The sequence below is a fragment of the Mytilus edulis genome, unplaced genomic scaffold (genome assembly GCF_963676685.1).
Source record: "Mytilus edulis unplaced genomic scaffold, xbMytEdul2.2 SCAFFOLD_721, whole genome shotgun sequence".
NCBI classification, from domain to species: Eukaryota; Metazoa; Mollusca; class Bivalvia; order Mytilida; family Mytilidae; genus Mytilus; species Mytilus edulis.
In genome coordinates, this window is record NW_027268841.1 from 7,736 (window position 1) to 30,151 (window position 22,416).

General features: G+C 34.9%; 2 protein-coding genes across 2 annotated transcripts; both read left to right on the forward strand.

The window, feature by feature from the left end:
• Positions 1 to 465: 465 nt before the first annotated feature.
• Positions 466 to 2,944, forward strand: LOC139508752 (uncharacterized; the record flags this gene model as incomplete). The annotated part of the gene is given in 3 exon segments (XM_071296013.1): positions 466 to 490; positions 1,783 to 1,889; positions 2,169 to 2,944. Coding segments are annotated over 3 exon segments (630 nt in total), but the record flags the coding sequence as incomplete, so codon positions are not given.
• A 12,599-nt stretch (positions 2,945 to 15,543) lies between these two features.
• Positions 15,544 to 20,668, forward strand: LOC139508753 (uncharacterized). The gene is made up of 4 exons (XM_071296014.1): positions 15,544 to 15,636; positions 17,845 to 17,992; positions 19,144 to 19,239; positions 20,502 to 20,668. The coding sequence occupies exons 1-4, from the start codon at positions 15,616 to 15,618 to the stop codon at positions 20,630 to 20,632; spliced, it is 396 nt and encodes a 131-aa protein (XP_071152115.1). The 5' UTR covers positions 15,544 to 15,615; the 3' UTR covers positions 20,633 to 20,668.
• Positions 20,669 to 22,416: the final 1,748 nt, after the last annotated feature.

Genomic DNA, 22,416 nt, shown 5'->3' on the forward strand with positions numbered 1-22,416 from the left:
GCCTGGTGACCCCCATTTTATCTTACCTTAAAATGTTCGAAAAGTTCATAGCTTTGACATATCTGTTTTTGAAAAAAAACTACCGGGGAAATTTTACGAAAAATCGATTAAACCAATATTTTTGGCCTTAAACTAAAATTAGAAAATGCAAAATTTAGACATTAATCTGAAAATAAAAGGATTTTTAAGTCAAAAACAACCAAGGGAAAAGTTTACATTTCAAATTCTAATGTTTTTTCACATAAAAATCAATACTGACTTGGTTTTAAAAGTCTTTGAATTTGATGTAACGGTTATTGTTGGAAGGGTGGGCATGTTTTGGAAATAGGGTCAAACTCGCACATTTCGCTTCAATTGAGGAGAAAACGAGACTGGTGACCCCTTTTTTCTTTGCATTTTTGGATTCAGCATAAAAAAATCTACAGAATATGTGAAAATAAAAAAATTCTACCGGGGGTCACTATTGGGATAATGGACAACAGCTCGGCAGGTATTTATGTTTAATAATACTTAAATTGACAAAAATGAATGCAAAAAGTAGACTAAAGTCTTGAAAGAATTGAGGTTTTCAAAACCCATGCACTTGATACATATCGCGCATATGAACAGATAAAAATGAAACTTCACGTTTGATGCGTGCGTTTGTTTCTGTTTCCTTTTCAAAGCAACGCTGACGTGATAAGTATCAGTAGTCATTCACGACCAAACCGTTAATTGTAAATTGGTGCAAATATGTTTTCTGATTCTAGCAGTGGTCTGGCGTTTATACTTACTAATATTCAGTGTTTTGTGTAACGGGTGTCGCATATTATATTTACCCAAGCGGATGCTGCCAATCATGATAATAACGCAAAACTTAGTCCTATAATACATACATTTTTTTTGTTAAAATGCTTTGTAAATGATTTGAGATTCCACCGTCTTTCATCCGAACTGATGAGTCTGACACTGATTGAAAGGCCTGGTTTCTTTGAATAGATCATTTTAAAGGTGATTCGGAAAATTGTACCTTTTACAATTTTTGCATAAACTATATTTTTTCAGTTATTCCACCTTTGTTTTTTACTGTATTCATGTAAAAAATACAACAGTTTTGTTTTTTTCTGATTTTAGACTCGAACACAAATCGATAAATCGATACACCTTTACATTATTGAAAAATATTTTTTTTTGGCTTTCTTAATTGTTGGTCTCGAGTATACAGGATATCATTAAAGTTTATAATTTTCGAGAACAGTTTTACAAGGCATCGTCCCACACTTTTGTTTTTAGGTTAAATTGTACGTGCATGTTTATAAAATAAAAAATCGAGATCTGTATTTGAAAAAAAAAAGTTTTTTCCTTTTTTTATTTCTTTCATCAATTCACGTTTTGTTAAAATAGAATTGTGACCATTTAACCGAACAACGCATGGATTAAACAAGTTGGAATAGTTCAAAAGGTACAATTTGTTGTATACAAGTTAACATTCGCATGTTTGTTGGAATAAGAATGACTGAATACAAAATTAAAACACTTTCTTTACCTTAAGATGTTCCATGCAGATTGTGGAATTGATGTGAGGCGGGAAGTTGATCTATGATCATGTTCATGGTATTTACATGAGCTATAAATCACTAGTAATCATCAGCCAAAAAAAGAAGAAGTATTGATACTGTACTGAACGATTTTTTTAACAAGTGAATTACTAGTATTAGAACTACAAAGAGAAAATCTCTGTAAATCTACAATTCTTATGAATAATAATATATAGCATATTCAAAACATTATTCTTTTATGTAGGTGAATTCCTGATAAATACTCTACAGGGAAGTAGCTCTGCCAGGTTGAAAAATAAAACTTCTGAAAGTAAAGAGATAGAAGCATTGGAACGGTCTAAATCATTTCCTGTAAGTCATTTAAATTGAAACCCATCAGAACTAATGACCATTGGTACCAAAATGTTTTTCTGTTATTCCTATTGTCTATTCTATTTTTCAATTATTCAAATAACAATCCTAAGAGCTACACACCAACATATACTTGAAATGTTTTTATATTTTTGTCAATACATTATATGAAGAAATGGAGGACAACTGTATTATTTCCTTTTATTATAAAAGAATAAAGAATATAAATGTATCTAAATTTCAAATAAATATGAAATAAACATTCATTTGGTATTGTAGATTCCAAAAGAAGGGAGAGTGATGAAAATATCTCAGTTATTGAGGGGAGATCATATAAAATATAAAAGACTCTTTGGCTACTCCCATCATGCAATAGTAACCAATGTATTTCCGGAAAGTAATGAATATGAGATCGTTCATTTTCAACCGCCATCTTCTGGAAATAAAATAAGGAGTTCACCACTCATCAAACAGGAAATAAAACAATTAGATGAAGCGTTTTATGTCTTAGAGTACGACGTAAAAGATCGTTATCCTCACGAGGCCACGGCTACCATGGCAGAAGTTATGATTGGGTACAATGAAGATGAGAGGATAACTATATACAGTGCGTTTAGCAACAACTGTGAACACTTAGCAACATATTGTGTAACTGGTCAAGCATACAGCACACAAGTTGAGAATGGCAAAGAACTTGTGAAAGCATTGGTCAAGACAGGAATGATTGCTGCGTCGAAGAGTGTAAAGCGCCAAAGAGAAAACATCGAAGCAGGTTAAAAAAAAGACAAGTCAGTTTCTGTGTGTAAATAATGAATTACTGTCAATGTGCAAAACATGTTTGTGATAATTCTAGTAAATATATAAAAAAAATATAGACAATTAACGACCGGAATATTACTTAATTCATTGTACAATACATCAATTTACTTGATAGGAATTAGTCTTTGATATAATTTTAGAATGAGTAAATATATTTTTTTGTAAAAAGTCTGTCGGGAAAATCTCTTTCATTGTATTGTAAATATAAAAATTTTGTAAATAAAGTATCTTTTAATCTATACAGATATGGCACACTCCCATTTTTTATACATCAAAACTTGAAATAAGGAGCGCGATGACTTGTCAACTGATCTGACGATACTGCTATTTTTTAGATGCGCATATATGGATTGGTAAAATTGCTTTGAGTTTAAAAACCGGAAGCAAGTGGACAGAAATATAAACTACAAAAATGTACTGTTTATCACATTGTTTTAAACAGAAGTCATTTCAAACTTTTTTTTGGTAAAAAAATTCAGACTATCTTCAAAAAAAAAAATAAAAATAAGATGTGGAATGATTAACAATGAGACAACTCTCCATCAGCGAGGAAATGACATAGAATGGAACAACAATTGGTGTACGCATGGGTTTCAAAAATGCGCAAAACCCTAACTGCATATATCAAGCTTTAAAAGGCACAAAGTGAGACATGTAAATGAATTCGAGCGAGCTGACAACAAACGAACCGATTCATGTACAAAACAATTAACCAAAATCAGATATAATATAAAGAAAAAAACCCCATTGAATTACAGGATACTGACCTCTGACAGGCACTTACATAATGTGGCGGGTATAGAGATGTATGGTAGCGCAAAACCCTCCCTTTAACATTGGACATTAGCAAAAAAGTACAACATTAAAAGTAAAATAACCCAACTACCGAACTCTTAGGGAAATTCAAAACGGAAAATTCCTTACTAAACGGCAAATAATAAATTCAACCAAAAAAAAAATAATTGTGAAACATTGCTTCAGTTATGCGTACTATGATATTAGACTTCACCTGCATCCTTGACAATTAAATCCAGGAGAAAACGTGATTCAGGAAATATGAAAGTTCTTTTTAACAATATGCACATTAGGAAAACTGTACTTAAAAGTACAAAGATTTTTTCTGAAATTGTATCACTTCCTACTCTTACTCTACGCCAAAATTGTTTACCATAGCCTTATTTTACACTGGACTATATCTCCCCTAGTCCTACTCAAATTATACTGGAACATTAATTCAAGGGTGTCACTTTTAGTTTATCATTTTTGCTATAACAATGAACTTTTGATGTAAATTAAACTTACAACAACCTTCAGTAATTTTATTAGAATCGAAAAATTCTATTGTGTATACCTTTAGTTAAGCAAATTGAAATCCAAAACGTTACTACAGACACGACAATAACAGACGAGTTGGGATATACGTGTTAAAGAGTGATAAAACACGTTTACAATATTTGGGTATAAATCAAATCAAATCAAATATTTTATTATGATCATGGTCCCACAGGTGGCATTTACAATTAACTATTATGATAGTATAAGAAACAAACTTGTGACATTGAACATTTTATAACGTAACAGATATTATTATAGACCAATGAAAACAGCAATAATAACAATAATACATTAGAAGAACTCTTGAGTATTTTGTTCTTCCTTCGTTTTTACCATAACTATTTCTATGGACAGCAGTGCACAAAATAAAATAAAATAAAATAATAATAATAAAATTTGAACAAACTTAGATAGAAATTGTTTTTTAAACTAGACTGCCCTTAATAAACATCTGTGAATTAATGAAAAAGTTTATACATGAAAATTAATGTACAAAAAAGATTTGGTGCAGCTTTTGGGCCACTTAAATGTTTGACTACCGTGTCATTTTGCCTGGTACATCCTTTGTTTCTTATTTCATAGAACTCTCCACTACTGTCAATGATGTGCATCACAACATTTGACCTAGAATGTTAGTTTTTTTTCTATGCAGCTCTAATGGTTAGAACATGTTTTACAGTAGAACCATTCTAGCGTCATTAATGTGTCAAAAAGCGCGTATGGCCTACACTATCGTAGTATCTATGTGATGAGTTAATTTGTTTAATATTGTCTGATTAGAATCGGTCTGAATGAGTTTAAAATTCAGGTTTCAACTCCCTCAAGCAAAGTTGACCTGAGAGGGATTTGGCTATATAGTTTAGGTCTTTTGTTTTATAGCTTCTTAACTGTTCCGGTTCTTATACATTTTTTCAAATATTTGGGTTTGATAATAAATCCAGAAATCGCTTCGAACGCGTGGAAATGTCGTGTGTTTTTATTTTTATAGCCGACAATAAGATATTTTTTTTTATCGAAGGCCATACAGTTGCCTATATTTGACTACATCCACTTCATTTGAAATCTAGCGAGTACATGTCTCATTGGCAAGCATACTACAACTAATATATCACATGAATGTTGATTTCAAGTTTAAGAAAGCCTACATTTGTTTTTCCTGCCATATTTGAGACATATAATCTTAATTATTGAGTGAGAGAACATCATCTGTATAGTGGAAAGTAAAGTTAAAGGATACTGCTCATTCTTTTTCTTTCTCCTTAGATGATACTGTATGGGTCCTTTGTGGGTACACTAACAGCTGCGCGTAGTCCGAGATAGCCCGGATAATATACGTCATACTGACGGCTGCTAGGAAAACCCTTGGGGAAAAACAATAGATTGATGGTAAGAACGTCGACCACTGTATTTAAAGTGTATGGACATTAATAGCTTAATAAATCATCAGAACTTATATAAGGAATTACTTATTATCTGACTATAATATCTCAGAACAGGGAAACAGGAAACAAGACGGGAAACTATATAGTTTTATATATATATACGAAGTTACGAACATCACAACTTTCACTCCGTTACATTGGGGGCTCGTCCGGGATATATTTGGTCAATAATAAAGGAAACAAAAGCTGAAATGGCTTTAAATAACTCCTTTTTGGGAGTATTAGCTCAGGAATAAGCGGGTTTAAAACAACTATTTACACAAGTTTTCGTTCAAACTCGGAGGCAGTCGAGACGAACAATACGTCATCAGTTGAACATGAAATGTCACAAAATGATAATAAGAACATTATAAATAACAACACAGAAAGGCACTTACCTTCAGAGAATCATTCCTTGGTTACAAGTTACAGTCCGGGAATTCAAAATGAACCATTTGTTCATAGTACACCACGTACTGTGGTCGACAATTTGTCAAATACACTTGAACACACTTCATGTTATACGAATAAAGGAGATCTTGACCATGTATACGGTCCACAAACACAATCAAAACAGTACAAGTCGGACATAACAAGCCAAGATGGCTTAAAAATCATCCAAGCACACGAAAACAGGACACACATTCGTATGAATATTACGATATATCGGACAGTAATGTTAATCCACATGCAATAAATTACACAAATAAGAATCAGAATAACCACCAGGATGTTTATAGTCACAATCACACAACAAATAGGCAAGCAAATCCTGGTTTATTCGGGACAGAACGTCATTCAAATTCATTTCCAGAGGCAAAACGCTTTTGTTATGGGAAATGACGTCGTAACGTCAGATGATCACATGACAAAATCTATTGGTTACGGTATCCAAGGGGCAACATATGGGGAACAGGTGCGTGGTTCTGGGCAATTTGTAAACAACAGTATATCAAACAAAAATCATACAGACAGAGTACATGGTTTTGATAACAGAGGAATGAAAAATCAAACGCACAATTATGAAAACAATACAATGCTTTTCAGCCCATATAAATCTTGCAATAATATGAATCAGAATTTTATTTCTGAAAATAGTAATACAGAAAGGGAAAATGGTTTGAGTTTTTCTCAAAATAGAGCACACATTTCTACAACGGTACACTTCAGGGAAAACACTTCAGCTCAGTCTGAAAACGGAAATTTTAATAATTCTCAGGTTCACGGTCAAGGTATGTTTGCTCATGGTAACAATGGTACATACGGGGGCGATAAATCCTATAACCAGTTAAGAGAGTACGGAAATAACACTGTTAAAACTAACAGAAAATTAAAGGAACCGGATGTATTTGACGGGCAAAGGACCGAGTGGCCGGACTATATATGCCACTTTGAGCAGGTAGCTCAATGGAATAATTGGTCGGAGAGCGAAAAGGCCGCACAGTTGGCTATGAGCTTACGCGGAATCGCTCAACGGGTACTCAGTGAATTGACAGTGGATGCACTGTGTCATTATGACACACTTAAAACATTGCTCATGCAACGGTTCTGTCCACCAGAAAGGGAAACCGCATATCGGTGCGAATTTAGAAATAGAAAACGTAATCGAGACGAGACAGCCGCCGACTATGGGTACGCTTTAAAACGGCTAGGTAGTCGTGCATTTCCTACAATTCCCGTGATGATGCGCGAGAGCCTCGTTGTTGAACAATACATTTCAGGACTTGGAAGCGCCGAACTCAAGCGCCATGTGCAGTTTGCACACCCGACAACATTAGATCGAGCTATTTCACTAGCCGTAGAGTTTGAAGCTTTCGAGGGCGCACAAATTTATCCCCGGAAACCAAAGGACTTGGAGGAATTGCCAGTTTTGGCTCTCACAAATTCAAAACGTGAAGTTGAAAACAGGTTTCAGGAAAACTCTAAAATTGAGAAACTAGAGGACTCTTATCAGAGACGTGCAATTGTCTCTTAAGCAAGTCATTGATAAGATAGATAAGACTCCGAACCGACCGAATAATTCAGGCCGTCCTGCACATAGAAATTTCAGACAGAAAAAGGTAGTAAATTGCTACTACTGTCAAAAAGAGGGTCATTATATACGGGATTGTCCAGATCTACAAACGCGAGGATCCGTTTCTACACCATCAGCCGGAAGCCAACCACAAGAACAATCCGCGTTCAATAATGGACAAGCTGATCATTTAAACTATCTGGGGCTGCACTCGACGCCGACAGTACAGCCCACTCAAACAATTTAGGAAAAAGGCCATCTAGCTTGAGGCTAGCCGCCATTACGCAACATTGTTGGTTTGCTAAAGTTTTTATTGATAAATTTTGTATTGATATGCTTGTAGATACTGGTTCGGCAGTAACATTAATTTCTAAAAATGTATATGAAAAATTGGGTAAAATTAAGCCGAAACTTACAGAAGTGTCTACAATTTTAACTACCGCGGATGGAGAACCTATGAAAGTTATGGGTGCTAGCGACCTACTGTTGAAATTGAACAATCATGGATTTATTCATTCTGCTATTGTTGCAGATTTAGGGAATATAGCAGGAATTTTAGGATTGGATTTTCTATCCAAATATGAAGTCACTATTAGCGCAAGTCAAGGAACTTTAACGTTTCCAAATTTTACAATTAAACTTTCGATTGATTCGGACGTTCAGGCTACGTGTGCACGAGTACAGCTTGCCGACACGATAGAGGTTCCGGGAAGGGCCGAAATGTTTGTCCGAGGAAAATTTGACGCGGATCTTACAGGAAATGTAAACAGCATTTTGGAGCCTATCGATGGTTTCCAGGGAGAAAAACACGTGTTAATACCTAAGTCCGTCGTTCAAACATCCGACACGGAAGTCGTGTTTTCGATTTTGAATCCGACACCTCATGCCGTCATATTAAAAAGAAATTTAACGGTCGCCTCATTACAACCAATCAAGGAGATAATGGAAGACAACTTCCATCGACCGACGTCGTCGACGGAGAAGTCGATTAAAATCCCAGAACATTTACAGGCACTCGTCGAGAACGTATCCGACAATTTGACCTTTTCACAAAGGTCCGACATAGGAAAAGTTATATCTGAATATGCCGACGTTTTTGTCGGACCCGACGGAAAATTAGGAAGGACAGACTTGGTCGAACACTCTATTCGTACAGAAACCGACAGACCTGTAAAAGTACCACCTCGACGACTACCGATAAGCCAACGTGAGGTAGCAGCGGCCGAAATAGACAAAATGTTGAAAAATGACATTATCGAACCCAGTCATTCACCGTATTCGGCACCGATAGTTTTGGTAAAGAAGTCGGACTCGACGACGCGCTTCTGTGTCGATTATCGTCGCCTTAATTCAGTGAGTTTAAAAGATAGCTACCCGTTGCCGAGAATCGACGATTCACTAGACTCTCTGTCGGGAGCGAAATTTTTCTGTACTTTGGACCTTGCACAAGGATTTTTCCAGGTAAAAATGCGTGAAGAAGATAAGCCAAAAACAGCGTTTGTCACATACAAGGGCTTGTACCAGTTCAAGGTAATGCCATTCGGGCTCGCCAATAGTCCTAAAACATTCGAGCGGTTGATTGAGTTAGCTTTGACAGGACTACAATGGGAACGGTGTCTTGTCTACATAGACGATGTTATTGTCTTCGGGAAAACGTTTGAGGACACCATAGACAATCTTAAACTTGTATTTGACCGATTTCGCAAAGCAAACCTTAAACTGAAACCGTCTAAATGTAAATTTTTCCAGGACGAAGTAAAATATTTGGGACACGTGGTGTCGGCCGACGGAATAAAATGCGATCCCGAGAAAATAAATTCGGTTAAAAATTGGCCAGTTCCGGAATCTGTTTCCGATGTACGTAGCTTCCTAGGAATAGCTTCCTATTACAGGAAATTCATTGACAAATTTTCGACTATTGCGTTCCCACTTACGCAACTTACGCAAAGATAAAAGATTCGTTTGGGCTGATGAATGCCAGGAATCGTTCATGACGCTTAAAAATGCTTTGATTTCAACAAAGGTACTTGCTTATCCCACGCGCACAGATAAATTTATAATTGATACAGACGCTAGTAATTTCGGTATGGGCGCCGTTCTCTCTCAAGTTCAAAACGGTGAGGAAAGAGTAATTGCATACGGAAGTAAGACCTTTTCTAGGTCTCAAAGGGGATACTGTACGACTTACCGAGAACTCCTGGCTGTGGTAACTTTCGTTAAACAGTTCCGCTATTATTTATCGGGTCGACACGTTTTGCTTCGCACAGATCATTCTAGTCTTACGTGGTTGAAAAATTTCAAAGAACCCGAAGGAATGGTAGCGAGATGGTTATCCTTGCTTGATACGTACGACTTCAAAATTGAACACCGGAAGGGTACTTTACATGGGAATGCCGATGCCTTATCACGAAGGCCTAGGCGCCGTTGTAAACGCGATGAATGCGAACAATGTCAAAACGGATCAGAATGTGAAGTTAACATAAACGCCATAACCAGATCACACATTACTCTATCGGATGCTGGTACTTCGAAGACCAATACAACTGTATTGTTACTCAAAAGTCGGGATTACAAGGTTGACAGTTTAGTATTTCGATGGTACCCACCAGAAGCTAACCAAAAGCTAGGACTCGGATGGATCGGACCGTATAAAGTGATACGCAAGATATCGGATATAACATACGAAATCGAACGGTGTGTGCCGACAATAAACGGAAAATTGTCCACGTAGACCACTTAAAACCGGTCGTTTTACCGACAGAATTAAATGAAACCGACGCTCAGGAAATGGACATTACGGAGTTAAATGAATCTACGGTTGATATTGAACTTTCTAATCACAACATCGACGATGCAGATGACCACAGCTATCAAAAAGGAATTGAGACGGTGGAGATGAATTCTCCAAAATTTAGTAGGACCGGGAGGCTTATTAAGCCACCAGTTTTGTTTTCTCCATATTAAAAGTATTAAGGATTATATAGCGTTCTACGCTTAAAAAGGGGGGAGGTTATACAATTGATAAACATTAAGGAAGTCATTTATCGACCTAGTGAGATCTGCAACTGGACAATGTGCTATATTTATGTAAAAAGAGGCTGTAACTCGTTATGCGATGCAATTCAGGTACACTCGTTAGGATAGGTATTATGGTTATGTATGTATTTACATTATTTTTATTGGAAACCATGGGCAAACACGCTTTCGGTTGTGTATATTACTAACATTGGAATACTCGGAATTTTGGGTCCTCAATGCTCTTCAACTTTGTATTTATTTGGCTTTTTAACTATTTTGATCTGAGCGTCACTGATGAGTCTTATGTAGACGAAACGCGCGTCTGGCGTATAAAATTATAATCCTGGTACTTTTGATAACTATTGAACCTAGATACCAAGGTTGTTCCGTAGCCACGTACTTGTGGGGTACTGACAAGACTATATATAATGGTCTTAGGGATGGTTTTACGGACTATTATAAGCATGTTGTTGCTTTAAATAATTGCTGTTAAGTGTACTGGATGAAACATCTTAATTCGAGTAACAGATAATTACAATGCTTTATATTTTGTTTGCTTTCAGCTGATAATGTCTACAGAAGAACCACTGAATATAATGGCGGAGGATGAAATTTTCGATAATGAAAAATTTATAGAATTCTATTATTCAGCCGACATGCGTTGTCCAATTGCAGATTGCGACTTTGGAGGAAGATTTTTGACAAAAACAAAGTACTCTAGGCATTGGGAGGAGAGGCACATATCATCTGTGCAGAAATATGAATGCTCTATTCAATACTGCCGCAGTGTTCTGAGGAGAAGGTCTGATATGAAATCTCATATTAAATTTATTCATGGAGAAAAGAATGATACCAGGCTTGAGGAGATCACAGTAAAGTCCAGAAAGATAATTGAGCACAGTAGGAACTTCATCAACCCTGGTTTCTTCATATTTAAGGGAAGGACGCAAAAGAGTGTAGACTCTTCAAAACCCACCACATCTACCACAGTATCAGCTTCAGTAAACACAGTAAATTCAAAGGTTTTAGCCACTGCATCTCAAGCCAATGTGACATCATCTGTTGTTCCATCTCCTATGGTAATTTCCAAAGTATTAACATCAGCCTATGACCTAGATGATGATATCCAATTCAACGTACACATTCCATCCTGTCTGCCAGTCACCTCTCATGATATTTCTACATCTACACCTAAACCTTCATCGGCTCATCTTATCTCCACCAAAACCAGAGTGAGTATTGAGGATTATCGAAAGAGACCTGCCAGGGAAAGCCACCTACCAATCTTTGAATCTCTAACCGCTTCAATGGACAACTCTTCTCAGACCTGTGGCATGGATGTACAGGAAGTTTATATTCCTCCTATACCTGAGACAATTGATGATATACAGGAGCATATTCGTACCTTGTGCGATCTAATGGATAAGATAGGCAGACAGAGGGAGGCAGCCAAGGGCAAGCTGGAAATACTCCGGAAGGAAGGACCGTCCCTGCAGAAGGAGAAAGAAATGAGAAGAAAGCTGGAATCAGAAAACAGGGAGCTCAAAAGACAACTGTCGGAAGTTAAATGGAGGGAAAACTTATTCCCGGCCCAGATGGAAACATAGTCGTCAATATCCATGCTGCTTTGCTAATTCTAAACTTGTGAAATTCGAACATTAACCATTTACATATCTATTTTTCGTCAAACATTGTGTAACTTCCATCACGATACATTGAATTCTGCATCCTGTTAATCGTCATACTCGTGCCATGTGTTTTATTTTAAAGATGAACTGTTTATTTCAAATGTGACAATAATTACTGTATTTGATTATACTTACCGATTACACTTAGAACGTTGGATAGTGATGAACTGTGTATGCAGAGATCGATATAACATTGAATTTTCTTTTATTGATGAACATTAATTTATTACCAGTTTTAAATTGTTAATTGTTGAGTGCATGTTTTTAAATTATATTTTGTACCTTCTTGGGAACTAATGTGCATTGGCTGTTGCCCATTAGGTCTTAAGAAGGGGGGAGTGTAGTGGTTGACGTTCTAACATTATATTATACTTCCGGTCGGGACACTTTCTTTAGTCCCGAGCCCGGTCGGGTCCTTTGTGGGTACACTAACAGCTGCGCGTAGTCCCGAGATAGCCCGGATATATACGTCATACTGACGGCTGCTAGGAAAACCCTTGGGGAAAAACAATAGATTGATGGTAAGAACGTCGACCACTGTATTTAAAGTGTATGGACATTAATAGCTTAATAAATCATCAGAACTTATATAAGGAATTACTTATTATCTGACTATAATATCTCAGACCAGGGATACAGGAAACAAGACGGGAAACTATATAGTTTTATATATATATACGAAGTTACGAACATCACAACTTTCACTCCCGTTACACAAGCATACTACAACTAATATATCACATGAATGTTGATTTCAAGTTTAAGAAAGCCTACATTTGTTTTTCCTGCCATATTTGAGACATATAATTTAATTATTGAGTGAGAGAACATCATCTGTATAGTGGAAAGTAAAGTTAAAGGATACTGCTCATTTCTTTTCTTTCTCCTTAGATGATACTGTATGAAGTCAGCCTCGTAAGAATAGAGAAAAAAAGTTGGCAAGAAGAGGGCACCTTTGGTTCCCATTGGATATGCCGATAGTTTGTTGAAAAAAACACGTCCTCCAAACGTGCTGTTGTCAATCAAGAAATCTAGCATCCTGATAATGTCAGTTTCAGAGATTTGTTTTGTCTGAAGCAGAGAGATTATTTACAAAGTAGGATTTGTCTCTCCCTAATACTTGTATCTACCTCGGTCGTTTTTTTTAAAGAAAGAAAGCAATAATTACTCTCTCAAGTTGTCTTTTAGTTTGGAAATACTTGTGTAAAGTGTAAAAAAGTCAAATGTTTTAATACTATTGCAAGACGAAAGGGATTTAGACTGTTTATACTGTAAACAATATTCGGATTCTTTTAGCATTCTTGTTTGATTCACGCCACCTCTTTAATTGTCATTTTCACAAACACTTTGACGCCCAGCTTTGATTGCTTATATCATTGATGTTAATAATGTAGAAAGAGGTTTCGTTGAGCACTTGGAAGATCAAGCAGTAAACCATTGTGTGTAGGGACATTCAAGTTTCAGTAACCAATTCAGGGTTGGATTGATTGATTGATTTTTGGTGGTTTAACGCCCCTTTGATGCACCCGCATTTAGGCGATTTCGTGGCGGCCATTTTTTATTGGTTTAGGAAGATGGGGAATATTCAGGGATGGAAGATTCAGTTTTTCATCTTTGGTTGATATTCCAAAGGAACATAGAACAGATATATGATTATCCAGGATTTCCTCTTTTATAAGTGTCTTGGGTGTATATTAAACTTCAAAATATAAAATTTCACATAATACATATTTGAATTTATTGAATCTTAATCACATGAAATTGTTGAGCGAAATATTAGATATTGATCAAACAGCCAAAGTGCAACTCACATCCGTTTGTGTATAGAAAGGCTCATATTCTACAAATGATTCTCCTGCCAACCAACAAGGGATCCACGGTTAAAAATATAAGAAAAATGTAAAACGTCAGAAAGAAAAGACCCATTGGTGACCTTCGGCTGTTGTCTTCTCTTTTTTCTGATTGTTGTCTCTTTGACACATCCCCCATTTCAATTCTCAATTTTATTTCTGATATCTCATGAATCTTTAAATGAATAGAAAATCTGACAGATTTTTTTTTAGAATGTGGAGATCTACCTTCTGCTCGTCTTTTTCATGCATCACCGTATTGCGGTTATACAAAATATATTTCTCAATTTAAAATCCTAATCACAAGGTGCTGAATTTCGATTTCTTTAGAAATTTGAAATTCAAGCTGTGACTCTTATACGCTTTTGATACTAATGTTTACTATAAGACCATAGCTGAATGCTAGACAATACTAGACATGCTGTAATATAATGTAATTTAAAAAAAAATATAAAGGATGAAAATAAATCCTCAACTGTTACAAACAGCCAATCCAATTGTTCAGTGGCAATCCCAATAAAAAAGAACTGAGTTTTGAGCCCCCATGCTGATAATGATAAGGAAAGGAGGCAGAGGTAGTAGGTGTAGATGTCGAAAAGGGGGATAAAGGGGCGGGATCGGTGCATGGAGAATTAGAGAGCAAAATAAAAAAGGAAGAGGTCCGAGGAAACGGTGTTTGATGGGAAGTGGGGTTAAGTTTGGGGCGTAGGAACGTCCCTGTCGACGACAGTTTGATTGCACTATACAAGTAGATTGACGGTATTTGTCTTTAAAATCTCTCAAGGAACCCCATTTACCATACCATTTATTTTTTATACATTCATTTGTGTGGAAAAAAAACAAAACAAACAAAGATATTGGAGTGAAACGATTCGACTTTTTGACGATTTCCTTTGCCTATCATGTGTTTATCAATCAAGAACATTACATTTCTGTTACACTTATCATTAAAATGTGTTGGATACTTCTTTACGTAGTAAAATATGTTAAAACTTTGAGAAATATCACCCTGCGAAGTTATATTGTTTTCGGTTACCTGCATCTCTACACTGAGAGAATGACTTCTCTGGGTAGTATGTTCGATGTCCTTCCGCACTATGTCGGTGATCCTTATGATCGAATTTCTCCCGTATCTGTACCTTGCTCGGAGCTCCTTGTCTGTGAGGTCATCTTATGTAAGTAGCCTTTCTCTATATTTTCTGGGTGGCTTTGGATCTTTTACCAAACAACAATATTTCCTCCATTTTAAACTCCCTATTTAAAATTTAAGTGCCCGCTTAACACTTTTAACTTTCCGTAATGTTAAGTCACATTTAAAGGTTATTTAACTCTAATAAACCTTTGTGCAACAGAAATAACAGTCATTTAGTTTTAATTGAGGTTTAAAATATATTTAACTAATACTTAAGTTAAATGACGTTTGTGCAACCCAGTTCTGAACTTATGGTGATAAAAAGAGTTATTAGTTTGGATCGTACGTGTTTCCTGACAAATGCGGTTATCAAAACGCCCACTATTGTTTAGTATATAATGACCAGAAATGGAAAATGAACGTCATTTGAATATAAGGTTATAAGGAATATGAAGTATTTGATTATACTGGTAAGTATATTTAACTTTTATTTCAGAGAGCATCTTCAACATACCACTAAAGACCTTTCGAAAAGAGACTTAAGGTCCGAGACCACAATTATTTCATAGTGCATTTCTTTAAGAACATAAATGAAAATAAAAAAAATCCCACCTGCGCTTTCTCAAAGAAACTTTTACAGTGTGTTGTACTACTTTTGGGACAAATTATATCAAAATTATAGAAAACTTCATCGGCTCTAATTCAAAATATGGACAATTTTATGTTTAGGGCGTCTTGAAATCTTTTGACAGCTTCCGAAGTGCTAATTTTAAACTTTTTTCAGCTGGCCCAAATCACTACTTTCCTTTGAAATTCTGGACCCAAATATTTTTACAGTGTAATTTCACCCCCCTACTTGCAATTTAAGGCATTAAATATGGAGAAATAAATTTGGAAGGGGTAGAAAAATTAATAGCAAGTAACCCACTGTCAACACTACGGACTATATTTTTGAACAACGATAAACAAGGGACCACAGTTGTGGTCTCGGACATTATAATTTGGCAGCATTTTTGCGAAAAATTTTCATAATGCACATTTGGTACAAAGTTGATTAAAAATTATGGCGTTGTATCACTTTATATTAATAAAGGAAGTTATATATGAACATGCACATTTAATGTGTTTTGTTGATCACATTAAAATTCTTAATCTAATAAAAATATAATTTAATTGGATGCTCCGTATTAACCTTTTGGCTGTGAAAAATGAAAATGATGTAATTTGAAAACCTTATGATACAAATAGTTATCAAAGTACCAGGATTATATTTTAGTACGCCAGACGCGCGTTTCGTCTACATAAGACATCAGTGACGCTCAGATCAAAATAGTTATAAAGCCAAACAAGTACAAAGTTGAAGAGGATTGAGGATCCAAAATTCTAAAAAGTTGTGCCAAATACGGCTAAGGTAATCTATGTCTGGGATAAGAAAGCTAAACTCTTAGTTTATTAATAATTTAAACTTATCAACGTAGATTGTTAGAAAGGCACTTTATTATTCATGTCAGTTCGTAAGCACCAACCACTGATAACGTCAATAAGTTCATAACTACGATGTAAATACTTCGGGCTCCATACTATTAATACCCAGTAAATAATAGACTACACGCAATGCTATGTTAGCTATGCACAATATATCATTGATTTTAAATCTATACAAATATTACATCATTTATGAAATTAATAAGGATTGACTACCCAAGGAATAAATTACCATTTCTGATGGATCTTTTGAAGACAACATTTTAATCCTTCAAAAATGTTTATAATATCTCAACTCATAATTGGATAAAAACTAACAAAATATAACATGACAAGGTGTGATAAAACTACTTCTATTCGAAACTAGACATCGAAAATCAGAAAGTTTCATACATCTATATAAAAAACTCTTCAAAATGTTATCATACATTAATTCTGTCGGACTTCATTATTTATATTCGTTAATAAAATCTGCCATATGAACATTATGTTAACACAGTAACATCTTTCTTTGTAAACTACCAGAAATCTGTAAAAACTGATTTAATCGTATCACTTACAGATCTTGTCATATATCGTGTTGATCATGTTTATACAAACCTGGTAACAAGTCTAATTCTGTAGATCACATTCGTGAAAAGCAGACGAGATTGTAGTACGACATTATGAACATATCCGCTATCATCTGTGAAACGAATATTCCATAACGCTCAACCAACTCGTGATTACATCTGTAAAATTTACGAAGGAGTTATTTCAAGCTCATCGTTATAACTTTTAACCAGCAACCCTCTATCAAGGAAATCATGATAGAAAAAAAACATCTAAGGAAATATCTTATGAAAACGGAGAAATATACTCCATATACAGGGATGTTGCTACATAGAAATGGAAAGTTTACAATTGGAAACCTCAAATTATCTCTTTTGTCGTAAAGTTTTGAGACTCATTGTCAATGAAACAGACTTAACTGTATGTGTTGTATTCTTTATCTTAAGTTTTATGGGATTGATGCTTTTTGTTTTGTAATGTATAGAGCAACAAACCCCTAAATCATTACATGACATTAATTTCATCAAGTCAAAGGAACAATGTTATTAGATATGACAAGGATCGGCTACCTTAGTTTGTGCAATGGAAAACACTTTGTTTACGTCGTTATAACTAACTGCGCTAATTACCTTTCTTTGCAGAGTATATTAGGAATCGTGTGGTGTTCCAATTATCATTTAAGATCAAGTAACAGTACTATATGTACCAAATCACGTGACTGTACTTCAACTGCACCATGTTGTAGGGATGCTTATCATAATACACTTACTGACCAGGAAAATCACTTCGGTATGTTACTGTTGTAGTAAGAAGTTTTACGATATCTGTTACCACTTAAAAGTCAGATTAACTAATTTTTGAATGGCAAATTTGTCCCTCACATTGTGTATGATTAATGCACCAGCGTAATTGTATATACTGAAAGTATGTAAACGCAAATTATCATTAATATTAAGCCAAACGAAATTTAGTAAATCGTTTTATTTTAGAATCTCTAGCTTAGTTATCAGTTATACTATAACATAGCATGAGATCTACGATGACTTTCAGTAGGTAGGAACACGCAACAAATATTGAGTAAAATTTATCTTTTATTTTATTCACAAGCTTACGCATGCCCCTTTTTCAATATGTTTTGAAATTATTACTGGCATATCATTTTTACATATTCGTGGTTTTTATTATTATATTGTAAATACAATTTTAACAACATACAAACATCCACAGTAACACGAAAAGAATCTCCCAACTGTCTATTGGCGGAGATAAATACATTAAACAAATATTGTTGATGTTTCTCTGAAATCACTTACACACTTTAACTAGTTCGAATCATTTCTATAATTACCTTTTTTGAATGCAACGTTAAAGAGTAATAGATTCTTCAATTTTCAGGGTTCTTTCGCCATTTTCTACATACAAAATAATGCCGGTAGCAAGTCAGTAATATGATAGTTGTTATCCATTCGTTTGATGTGTTTGATGTGTTTGAGCTATTGATTTTGCCATTTGCTTCGGGAGTTTCCGTTTAGAAATTTCCTCGGAGCTCGGTATTGTTTATTTTACATTTTTCGATAACCGGGGAATTTCGTAGAATCTGCATTTTAGTTGAAATGAACTAACTTAAATAATGATATGAGTGTTTGCACCTGTCCTAAGTCAGGAATCTGATGTTCAATGGTTGTCGTATGTTTGTGTGGTTCATCGGTGTTTCTCGTTTTTTATATAGATTAGACCGTTTGTCCCGTTTGAATGGTTTTACACCAGTAATGGTTGGGGCACTTTATAGCTTGCTGTTCGGTGTGAACCTAGACTCCTTGTTGAAGACCGTACCTTGACCTATAATGGTTTATTTTTATAAATTGTGACTTGGATGGAGAGTTGCGTCATTGGAACTCGTCCCACATCTTCCTAGTATATTCTACTTATTTATTTATTAGGTTCGGTTCTAGGAGGTTCAACTCCAAGTGGAATATGTTCGAGTGAACTTGGAAAGAAAGGGGAAGAATGTGACTCTTCTTGTGGATGCGAATCTGGTTAGTACATGTATATTATAAAATACTAATTTAGCATTAAATATAAATTTTGCATGCATGCGATGTTGTCTTACGTGTACAGCAGAAGAACCTCAATTCTATCGTTATTGATACAGGACACGTAAAGTAAAAATTAAAGGCCGTCCGATAATAAGGCGATGTTTTGTTCCACTGTGTGGATTTCTACAGAACTAATAGATTTTGAAAAACAAATGTTATTTTCTTTCTATGTGATTTATCAGTGGTATATCAGTAGTTTATCTTTATCGGCATGAAATTGTATCATAAAATGATTTCCTATGTTTTCAAATTCATCGATGATAAAAATAAAACATTAAAAAACACAAAATACCGAAACATCAAAGGTACAAAAAGAAAGTGTGTTTCGTAAAGCAGTTCTTAAATAATGCATAAATGATGAAGAATCAGGCATCAGTACATTTTTTATTTAGTTGATGTCACCAGTTTTTGCATCAAATGTTAAAAAGCCGACTTAATGTGTTTATATTTTATTTCATACAGTATAAAAGTCCCACATATAGCTAATGATAACCATGTGTTTAATTGATATATTTATTGTTGCTGTTAAAAATAATAACATATTCAGTTATATTGGCTATACCATGGCGATCAGCTTGTATTGGATGAATGAAGCCTTGAACGAACCAAAACATACAAAAGAAAACTCACAATACTAGTCAATTGGCCGTTTCATAATCTAAAGCATTACGGGTAATTTCATTGTTCGTATCCAAAAATGAAAATAACGTCACGTCATTGGTTTCCATTGTTTATGACATTTTAACCAATCAGGACGTTTTGGTGTACACTTTTGAAAATTTTACCCAGGATGCATTACATACTGAAACGGCAAATTAGAATAAGAATCAGACGCACTTGTCACATGCTGATTACAACTTATAATCTTTGTTTAACAGCTTGCTAGTGATGGCCGTAGAAGACATACTCTAACCACTCAGGCACAGATGCCTACATTTTGTTTAATGGGAAACCGGCTAAATATCTCTGACAAGTTAAATTATAAATACTCAATAAATGATTGATGAATCTTATGATGATTGGACTACTCCAAAAAACGGAACTACAGGAAAAAAAAATAATAATATATTTAAAATAACATCGTCATAAAATGTACAGACCATATAGCATTCTTCAGTTATAACATTTATATTTCATTCAAATCTAGATCCAAAATAAATTCTTATATCTGTATATGATGATTTATTTTTATTATGCTGTAGGTTATACATGTTATCGGCCAATGTCTGGAGTTTGCTGTCCTCCAAGAAGATGCTATGATGCCGCTTTGGTAAAACAGCAACAAGATCACTGGGCTAATTGTCACCCACCAACATGTTTTGTACCTCCATAAATCAAACCGTAATAAAATGAAAATATTGAGCGCGTATTTAATGTTAAGTATGTTAATGACGGAGTATTAATATATTTTAGACAATCGGTTACATGTATACTAATATATATGTAGGACTTAAATATATGGTGCGTTCCAAATTTATGGCAGATTCCTAATCTATGGCAAATAAGACGTCATGTCATTCCAAATGTACGGCAGATTTTCTTAGACGAAGAGTGTGAAGCGCCGGAGACAAAATATCGAAGTAGGTAAAAAAAAGACGTCTATTTATATGTGTAAATATGAATTACTCTCAATTTGCAAAACATGTTTGTTATAATTCTAGTTAATGTATAATATATATATTGTTTTTCTCTGGCTGTTTATGACGTCTTTACACTAAATCCATGGGATGTTGGATGTGTACGGATTGATAGTTTAGTCTTAGTTACATGATTTTTTATTAGTTGTTAGTGGCTTTGAACTAGCTGTCAGATAACTGCGAGTACTTTCAGATATGTTCATTGTGTCTTTTTGTGTCGGGGGTATAAAAACCGGGCCACGTCCACTTGTATTTTTGTCCATCTGATGAGTTAAGCCTTTTTCAACTGATTTTTATAGTTCGTTCTTATGTAGTACTGTTATACCACTGTCCAAGGTTAGGGGGAGAGTTGGGATCCCACTAACATGTTTAACCCGCCACATTATTTATGTATGTGCCTGTCCCGAGTCAGGAGCCTGTAATTCAGTGGTTGTCGTTTGTTTGTGTGTTACATATTTGTTTTTCGTTCATTTTTTTTTTACATAAATAAGGCCGTTTGTTTTCTCGTTTGAATTGTTTTACATTGTCTTATCGGGGCCTTTTATAGCTAACTATGCGGTATGGGCTTTGCTCATTGTTGAAGGCCGTACGGTGACCTATACATGCTATAGTTGTTAATGTCTGTGTCATTTTGGTCTTTTGTGGATAGTTGTCTCATTGGCAATCAAACCACATCTTCTTTTTTATAGACAGACAATTAACGACCTGAATATTACTTCATACATGTATATATTAATTCACATGAAAGCAATTAGTTTTTTGATATGAGTTTAGAATGAGTAAAAATATTTTTTGAAAAAGTTCTGTCGATACGTGATCTTTTTATCTACAGAGATATTGTACACAATGATCGTGCAATCCCATTTGTTTTATACATTATTACTTGAAGTAAGGCGCACAATGCATTGTCAACCAAATGACGATACTGTGATAAGTTAAATGCGCGTATATTGATTGGTAAAATTGGTTAGAGTTGAAAAACTGGGACAGGAACAATTAACGAAAAGTACCATTGATTTACTGGATACTGAGTCCAGACAGACACTTACATAATGAGTCGAGGATAGATAAGTCTGCTAGCGCCAAACCCTCTATGCAACATTGGACAGTAGTAAAAAAATACAATTTTAAAAGTTAAATAACAAAAATACCGAACTCCAAGGAAAATTCCTTATAAATGGCAAATAAAAATTTAAAAAAGCCAAGCTGTGTAAAGCGCAATACATTGCTTCAGTTATGCGTACTATTATGCCAGACTTCATCAGCGTCTTTAAAAACTAAATCCATTTTATGATTACACTTTAGACTGAAGATGAGGACAACCTGTACATAAAAGTACAAAAGAGACCAGTTAACAATTAATGGATATCAGCCATTGAGGTGATGAGGCTATTTTACAGTGATGATTCATCAGTTTCTAGGTGTTTTTTTTTCTCCTTGGTGAAATGTAAAAAGTTGTTTACTTGGCATGAGCTAACAT

Coding starts and splice junctions, on each gene's coding strand:
- LOC139508753 (XM_071296014.1), top strand. CDS start 15,616: ATGAAGTATTTGATTATACTG. Junction 17,993..19,143: donor TGACCAGGAAAATCACTTCG/GTATGTTACTGT, acceptor TTTATTTATTAG/GTTCGGTTCTAGGAGGTTCA. Junction 19,240..20,501: donor TTCTTGTGGATGCGAATCTG/GTTAGTACATGT, acceptor ATTATGCTGTAG/GTTATACATGTTATCGGCCA.